This window comes from Arachis duranensis, chromosome 2 (genome assembly GCF_000817695.3).
Source record: "Arachis duranensis cultivar V14167 chromosome 2, aradu.V14167.gnm2.J7QH, whole genome shotgun sequence".
Taxonomy (NCBI): Eukaryota; Viridiplantae; Streptophyta; class Magnoliopsida; order Fabales; family Fabaceae; genus Arachis; species Arachis duranensis.
Window position 1 is genome coordinate 66,914,838 of NC_029773.3, and position 9,481 is coordinate 66,924,318.

The 9,481-nt window shown below is 33.7% G+C and overlaps 1 protein-coding gene and 1 pseudogene across 1 annotated transcript; one reads left to right on the top strand and one right to left on the bottom strand.

The window, feature by feature from the left end:
• The first annotated feature begins 2,106 nt into the window (after positions 1–2,106).
• Positions 2,107–4,733, top strand: LOC107474728 (putative receptor protein kinase ZmPK1). The gene has a single exon (XM_016094370.3). It carries the CDS (start codon positions 2,107–2,109, stop codon positions 4,483–4,485), a length of 2,379 nt encoding a protein of 792 aa, XP_015949856.3. The 3' UTR covers positions 4,486–4,733.
• Positions 4,734–5,583: 850 nt separating this feature from the next.
• On the bottom strand, positions 5,584–9,471 carry LOC107474712 (cytochrome P450 72A397-like; annotated as a pseudogene).
• Between the last annotated feature and the right edge of the window lie 10 nt (positions 9,472–9,481).

Sequence of the window (9,481 nt, forward strand, 5' to 3'; positions counted from 1 at the left end):
TTAATATTATAAAAAAGTTTTGCATAATAATTAATTTTAATAAATAAAAAATATTTATATATTTTATATTTAATTATTTAAGAATAAAATATTTTGTTATCGTTTAAAGTATTGTGTATTAAAATATTACCATTTAAAATATTTATTTATGTATTAGGATATTCTATATCTATTAGAGTCCATCAATACTCTTCTTTTATATTAGCTTTTGATTTTCATCTAATAAAATCTAATGGCCTATATAAGTGTGACTCATTCAATAAACACATAATTGTTGAGCTCGTTTTAGACATACCTCACTGAAAATAATAATTAAACTCTAAATCAAAATTTAACCTCATCATATATTTATATTATAATCAAACCCGCTTCAAAATTATTTTACAAAATTCAGCTATAATCAACGCGTTTAAAATAATAATCAAACTTAAAGTATGAAAATCAAAATTAAAAAAAACTGCGAAACTTTCTTAATTAATTTGAAAAAACTCAGCTTTTGTGGCTCCCTTTTTCAACTTACAAAAACATGAGCTCTCTCACACTTTGTTTTATTTTAAATTCTCAATTCATAATAAGCAATTTTAATTTTCATATCCACTGTTACCTGCATGAACATGTTGGAACAGAAAAGGAAAAATGGACTAATATTAATTATTTATTTAATTATAGATCAAACTCATTATGTTTATTGTACTTACTATATCCATATGGAGAAGAAAATAACAAAATATAATAAAAAGTCTTACATCAACTTTAAAAGTTGAAATAAATAGTAGAATAAAATAATAGTTAGATATCTGAAAATTTTATTTTGGACTAATTAGTTCTCGAGAAAAAATTAATTTGGTCTTTTATTATAGTAAACAATGAATACGTTATGTCTTACGATTAATTTATCACGTAAAATTTCGTGGTGATAAATAAAAAATTGTTATGTAAATAATAACTTTTAGAATAAAACTTTACTTGTTTTAATATAATTTGTGATAAATAAATAACAATTGATAAATATTATATAAAAACTCAAAAAATAATAAATATTTTATCATCTAAAATCATATAGTTTCTATGTTCATATGATAATATGAGAACATATATCACTATAAATAACAAAATAGACAATTTCATTTTGTTTTACATTATTCATTAAGAAAAGAACGTATATATTCATTATTTATTATTATAAAAGATCAAATTAATAATTTTTTTTTTCAAAAATTAATTAATCCTTCGTCAAAATCATGAAAAATTTAATTGTCATCTTACTCTCCATGGTACAAGGAAATTTTTTGAATGTGAACATGATTATATTTCCTTATTTCTTCTTCTATAACAAAATGTAACTAAGCTTCACTGCTCCATCAGTGCTAACAAAGCAACCATCGTCGCTTTTGGATTTCAAGGAGAATCAGAAGTGCTGAGAAGAGAAGAGTGAAGCTCGCCGTGAACGAAGAGGAGAGCGAAGGACGGTGATCTGCAAAAGAGAAGAGAAGAAAACTTTCTGATTTTACGTGCTGAGCGTTGCGTTGTTGGTGTGGGTGTTGAGTGTTGTGTTATTTGTGCCGGTGGCGTTGATGCTATTCTTTAAGGGTGTTCTGTTCTGGCGCATGAATGATTGTCAGAATAGTTATGAATTATTTTATATACATACATATAAAAATACAATGGTTAATGGTTGATTTAGTAAGTGTTGCATCTGGTTGCTCTCTGAGTTTCATCACTGAAGATAAAATTGTTCCGGTTCCTCCACGCTGTATTGCCAACAACTAAATGAATATGTCACTATGCCATCAACTAAATTACATTTTCAAACCAAAAACCTGACGACATTAAAATCAATCTACCAATGGTGGAAAACAAAAGCCATCCAAGATTGAAACTTAAATGGTTGAAAAGCATGGGCATCCATATATGTAAGTATATATCATAAATAATCAGCGGAGTCAGCCAGCAATATTTTTATTTATCGATTAGTCTTCTACATTAATTAGCCACCTTCACAACACAAGCACCTATTTGACTATATATACAACACTAATAAATCAACCAGAGTATTAACAAAGCAATTCCTTCATAACCTTTCTCTATAGCTTGCATATCATGAACATGGCTTCCTCAACCTTAATGTTATTCCTTCTAGTCTTGTATTTTTCATTTCAATTCTCATCTTCTTTAGATGCACTGAACAAAGGCCACTCCTCTCTCTCAGTGGAGAAAGCTGAACAAGACGTCATTGTTTCAGAAAATGGCATGTTCTCCGCCGGCTTCTTCGAAGTCGGTGATAATGCCTTCTCCTTTGCAATATGGTTCACCACAACGGCTACCGTTGCTTGGATGGCAAATCGCGACAAACCCGTGAATGGAAAGCGCTCAACGCTTTCTCTCTCTCGCACCGGTAATCTTATTTTGGTAGATGCAGGTCAGTTCCAAATATGGTCTTCTGAGACGGAGTCAACTCTTCCAACCGAGTTACGTCTTGGAGATAATGGAAATCTTGTTCTACGAGAGTTGCAGGGAGGACGTGTTCTGTGGCAAAGTTTTGATTTCCCAACGGACACTCTTCTTCCCGGACAACGTCTTACCAGAAGAACACAATTAGTTTCTTCAAGAACAGAGAGTAGCCATTCCTCTGGTTTCTATATGTTGTCCTTTGATGATAGAAACGTTCTTAACCTTCTTTACGAGGGCCCTGACGTGTCAAGCTCTTATTGGCCCGATCCTGATCTCACAGTTTGGAGCGCTGGAAGGTTTATTTACAATAATAACAGAATTGCGGTACTAAATTCTCTTGGAGATTTTAATTCAACGGATAAATATAATGCAAGAACATCTGATTATGGCGTGGTGCTGCCTAGAAAGTTGACAATCGATCATGATGGAAATCTTCGAGTGTACAGTCAAGATCTATCACAAAAATGGTACGTGTCATGGCAAGCCATTTCTGATGGTTGCATCATTCATGGGATCTGTGGTGCTAATAGTGTTTGCAGATTTGATCCTCAAAATGGAAGGAAGTGCTCATGTGTTCCTGGGTACAAAGTAAAGAATCAAAGTGATTGGTCTTATGGGTGTGAATCCACATTTGATGCTACGTGTGATGGAAGTGACTTTACTTTCTTGCTACTGGACCAAGTTGAGTTCTATGGCTATGACTCCGATTACGTGGCCAATTGTACCTACACTGATTGTGAAAGTTTGTGCTTGAATAGTTGTGAATGCAAAGGATTTCAGCATTCATATGACAAGGATGTGGGCTACTTCAGGTGCTATACAAAATGGAAATTACTCAACGGCCATTTGCCAGCAGATGCAGGAAAACTAACCTACTTGAAAGTACCCAAAAGGAAGAGCTTCCCCAACAGCTATGGAGACACTGCCATCAGAAACAATGGTTGTTCTGTGAAAATTCATAGAGAGTATTTGAAGAAAAATGTAAGCCGTTTTGTGAGCTTCCTTTTGTGGTTTGCCACTGCAATTGGAGTTCTTGAAGTGGCTTGCGTTTTGGTTGTTTTGTTCTTAATCAGACGCCGGCATAATTCTCGCATAGATCCACATGGCCGTCATCTCGGAACAGTGGGATTCAGAAAATTTAGTTATTCGGAGCTAAAAAAGGCAACAAAAGGATTTAGCCAAGAGATTGGAAGGGGTGCAGGAGGCATTGTATACAAAGCTCTATTGTCGGATCAAAGAATTGCTGCTGTAAAGAAACTCAATGATGCTAAGCAAGGAGAAGGTGAATTCCTTGCTGAAGTGAGCATCATTGGGAGGCTCAACCACATGAACTTGATTGAAATGTGGGGTTATTGCGCTGAGGGAAAGCATCGGCTTTTGGTGTACGAGTACATGGAAAATGGTTCTTTGGCAGATAACCTCTCATCCAATACACTTGATTGGAGCAAGAGGTATAACATCGCTCTCGGAACAGCAAGAGGTTTGGCATATTTACATGAAGAATGCTTGGAATGGATTTTGCACTGTGATATAAAACCCCAAAATATTCTCTTGGATTCAAATTATCAACCCAAGGTTGCAGATTTCGGATTGTCCAAGTTATTGAACAGAGATGTTCTCAACAATAATCCAAATTTCTCAATGATAAGAGGAACCAGAGGGTATATGGCGCCTGAGTGGGTTTTCAACCTAGCAGTTACTTCCAAAGTGGATGTTTATAGCTATGGAATTGTTCTCTTGGAGATGATAACCGGAAAGAATCCGGCAGCAGATATTCAAGCAATTAATGGAGAAGAACCGTACAATGGGAGGCTAGTAACATGGGTGAGAGAGAAAAGGAGAGAATGTGCATCTTGTGTGGAGCAAATCATGGATTCTACAATAGTGTCAAATTATGATGAAAATAAGATGGAAGTTTTGGCTAGAGTGGCATTGGAGTGCATAGAAGACGACAAAGAAGAAAGGCCTACCATGAGCCAAGTCGTTGAAATGCTTCAAAGCCAAGATTATGATCCTAATAATGGTGGAGCATAATATTAATAGAGATTTTCTTTTGCATGTCAACAAGATTATTGTTACCAATTGGTTTGTCAGTTAGTTTTGCATGCCTAAAAAAAGCCTTATCTCGGCTACATGTACCATGTATGTAGTTTAGATTGTTCACATAGAGATCTCGCTAGCCGCCTCATGCAGGTTCTCTAATTTGTACATTTTAATGCAGGATCACACAGCAATGTAGAATCATACTCTAATCTAGAGAACTTGTGACTTAGTTGTGTGTGTGCAAGGTATGTTTTGAATTGTGATGTATTCTTGATGCCCTTTTTAGGTTGAAATGAGTAAATTATCAATTAGTGACGAATAAGCAATTCCAAAAATGTTTAGCCTGAAATGTCTCTGTTTGAGTGTGGCTGAATGATTGTACATTGTGTTTACATTTGCATGGTATGATTGTAAGCATTCAAATGATGGAACAGAGGAGGCAGTGCTTGCTGAGTTTATGGCTTTGGATATACATGTTAAGATCGAAGTTATGAAAGTGAAAATGATCGATAGAATGTGGCTTGAAGACTCATGCTTAGTAATATTTAGATGTTTCTTAATATAGTTTAGGAAGAATATGGGTTTTACGTTGTTCATGAACTCTGCAATTCTTCTCCAAATTTTGGCCATTTTAGTTGCTCATAAATCGCAACAATAGCCATGTTTTACGAATTTTTTATAAAACCGTATATGCTGTTGCAATTTATGATCAAATCAACTCCAAACTAAAACTCGTTTTATTGATGCAATTTATGAATAGCAAAAAACATGACACGATTTTAACTTATTGGTTTCGAAATACATATAAAAATTGAGCCTGCAATATATTGAAAAATTTTTAAATGAGCATAATACGGTTGGAAATACCACTTTGATAAATTTGTTGAAATATCATTTCAACTTTTTTAAATAGATGTAAAATAATTTTCAACGGTAAATTGCAAAGGTACGTACGTCCAAAGAACATACTCATATTTATGTTCTCATCACTTTGCTCCCCCAAATACATTAATTCAGTAATTCTCTTAGGCAAATTGTCATGACAATGCACAATAAACAGAGCCTGATTCAAGCCAAGAGATTCCATGATACAAAATCAAACTTTTATTACAAGACATCAAATCAAAGTATTCCGACATTTAAGATTCAGCGAATCAAGTTATTTTAGCTTCATAAACAAAAAGCACAAGTAAACATAGGAAGCAAATAGCGTGTGATGAAAATCACAGTAAGAGACATTTTTGTTGTGATGTTTATAATCTATGTAGCAAGATTTGAGCACCATATTGTGGCCTAAGAGTTTGTGAGGTGATTGGAGCATGAGTATAGGCCGGAGAAAGTTCGAAAGAGAAACGCTGCAGAATAAGTGCCAAAGCCATCTTTGCCTCCAATAATGCAAAGTTTTGCCCAATGCATATTCTAGGACCCCATCCGAACGGAAGGAATGAAACTTGACCTTTTGTTGCCTTTAAAACTCCTTCAGAAAACCTGTCCGGTTTAAACTCGTTCGCGTCATCTCCCCATAGATTAGAGTCATGGTGAATCATAAGACTTGGTATGGAAATTTGAACTCCTCGTGGTAAAGTTAAATTTCCAAGTTTCATATCTTTGTGAACCGTTCGAACAACAACAGTTGCCGGAGGGTATAACCTAAGAACCTCATATAAAATCATTGTAACCTACAGCAAAAGATTTATGGTAACATTAAGAAATCATTAGAATAGGTGTAGTTTTCAACATATTGATTCAAGAAAATAATACATAATACTTACAATCTTAAGGTGACTTAGACCATCAAAGTCTGGTTTTAGGTTGCCAAAGAATTCTGTGACTTCGTCTCTAGCCCGAGCTTGCCAATCAGGGAACCGACTTAGTAACACGATAGTCCAAACAAGCAAATTGGAAGTGGTCTCTTGCCCTGCTACGTAGAATACCTTGGATTCTTCAATCACATCTTTTAATGTCATTCCAACATCCTTGTTGTTTCCATGTTCTTGAATTTCCTTGTGATTTGACTCCAAAAGTATTCCCAGTAAATCGTTCTTGGTAGCTTCACCTGCCTCCAATGCTTTCTCTCTTTTAGTAATCATATCAATAAGCAATGCTTCAATCTCCCTATCAATTTGCACAATCCTCCTTTTTGTACTTGTTGGAAGAAACCTACAATGCAAGATTGCAAGTAAACATGATTTAACAAACATTGATTTAACAACAATAACAAAACCTTATCCTATTAAGTGGAACTGGCTACATAGATCAAATGATGCTCGTTGATTCATTAAAAAAAAAAAAAGAATCAAAGTAGTCTTACCTCCAACCCGGAATGCTAACTTTTAGTATAACTTTCGATATAAGTTGAATTTGCTCCTTTTGAAGTTCCGATATTCTTCTTCCTTCTTCAAGATTTCCAAATGATGTTTGAGAAATAATTTCACTAGTCAAATTCTGAAGAGAAGGCCATACATCCATTTCGCATGATCCTCCTTCTGACACCAACTTCTCATCCCATTTGTCGATCATATCATTGCAAATTTTGAAGAATGTTGGTAACATACTCTATACAGCATAAACAAATAATTAAAAGATGAGTTAAAATTGCCTATGTTAGGCTTAGCATATATCTATGAAGAAAATATTCCATAAAGAAATAAAAGTATGTACTATTATATCAAGTTGAACAAATGTAAGTTTACTCATTAATACAAGATATTGCTGGAGTAATAGTTAATAAAGGGTAAGTAACCTTCAATTTTTCTACATTGAATGCAGGGTTGATAATCCTTCTGTGCTTGTTCCACTTCTCACCCTCAAGGTTAACAAGACCAGTAACTAGTATCCCAATAAGTGGATTTACATTAGGTTTTGGGAAGTCATGGTTGTTATTCAATACATCTTTGACAAGCTGAGGATCCGTGATGATAACCCTTGGTGTTGGTCCAAACCAAGTAAACGAGTTCTTGCCTGAATAACATGCGTTATAAGCAACATTATAAGTATGAACAAGTTAGAAAGGTTGAAGAGAATAGGCTTCATGTATGCTGTTTGAAATTGTCATGAATTGCAAATCAAATATGTAACTAAGTTATGGATGAAATGCTTCAATTGTTCTAAGGGGCCAGGTGAGAATCTCAGATAATGCTTGCTGTGAGATACGAATTACTTGCCCTTGAGTTACAGCTTAATATCATATAAGGGTTAAAATGTAATTATGTAATAAGCCATGTCCAATGTGTTGCTTTTTCTGTTTTAGATCTCATTTTCTGTTATAACCGCTTTCCTCTTCCGGAAACTGCTTTCTGTTTTCTGTTACAGAACCATGCCTTATAAACAAGTTCATATCCACAACTTTTGTTGAGTTATCCAGACTCCAATCATATCCAAAGGCATATAACAAAGCTTCTTTTTTTTTTAATTAATCTATTTGATATGCCTGAATACCAAAATGATAATACCAACTTCACCTGCATTATTGCTTAAGTAACAATATTAAACATAATTCATGACTATAAAAGCAGTAGTAGACATACATGCTACCCACTTTAAAAAGAAATAATATAAAATTATATTGTTTTCTTTTTAAATGAGGTTATAAAAATGTAATATTTCTTTTATGATAGGGCCAACACATAGGGTCGTCAGATATGAAGTGACATTTTTCATATTGGCTTCATCCTAATTTGGATAGTTGTCTGGTGGTGGTGGTTGAATTATGTGGAGCCATGAAATTTGACTTTATGGCTGCGGTGTTTTGGTTCATTCTGATCGAGTCCATTATCACCTATTTGGATCTCTAATTCTAAAAATTAAAACTCTTGTAATTTGTAATTGAAAAGTTTAAATTTCGTAGATTTATGACAAGTTAAACAAAGGATGTTTTTTAAGATATGGGACTTCATACACTACTTACACATCCACTCACCCACACTATGAAGAACGATGTAATATTCCACAAATCACATTTTTTAAAGAACAATGTCACGTAACAAATAAATATTATTATTTTTTTGTCAGTATTTAATTAGCTATAATTTATATTTATATTTATATAAATTTTATATAAATTAATATAATTATTATTTATATTTTTTAGAATTTGTACACATAAATTAATAAAATTTATTTATTAAAAAAATTTAATATTTATATTAATTACATAATGACAAAAAATAATAAAAATTACTCGTCGAAAAATTTCTCTTTTCTTTAATCGAATTTCAAATGCCCCCTTCCCCTCTCTTTTCTAGTGCTTCAGACGTTTGTCCTATATGTGGTAATCAACAATGAGAACAATAGAGAACCTTCTATAGCTTTGTGAAATCACACAAGATGAATCTAGGTTTCCAGAACATTGAATTCAAATAATTTGTAGATGGGTTAACTACAATTACGTATTAAAGAGGAAATACAAAGGATCAAATCATAGGAGAAAAAGATACAAAAATACAAATAAGAGCACAAGTCAAGTTATTTCTACTCACTAAAGGGTGAGTGCTTGATAACTCAAAAATAGATAAAAATAAATATATAAATAAACAAAAAAATTAAAATTAAAAAAAAAAAAAGTAAAGAGAGAGAAGCAGAGAAGATGCATACCGTGTTTGTTGATGGTGTGACAGAAGAAGGAAAAGATACGAGGAACAATATTATCTGAGAGTTGGTTCATGGGTTTGGAAGTGGCTTCTGTTCCCATCTTCACCATTTCCAAAATATCCCCAACAAAGGGCCTGTATGAATTATACCATTGAGTCCTTGCTCTCTTAGCAGCCTCTCAAGTCTCATTGGCCTCAGCCACAACCAGTTCACCACCTTCCATGCCCAATACACCACAGCAACTGTCAGTGCTATTCTTGGACCTGTGATCATGGCCCATGTTGCTTCCATTTGGTTTTTTCCTTTGTGATTCGTATGTTGAAGAATGCAACAAAAGTCAGCGACCACGAGAGAAAATACAGAGTGATTGTCTCTGTTTTTTTTTTTTTTTGTCTGG

Coding starts and splice junctions, on each gene's coding strand:
- LOC107474728 (XM_016094370.3), top strand. CDS start 2,107: ATGGCTTCCTCAACCTTAATGTTATTCCTTCTAGTCTTGTATTTTTCA.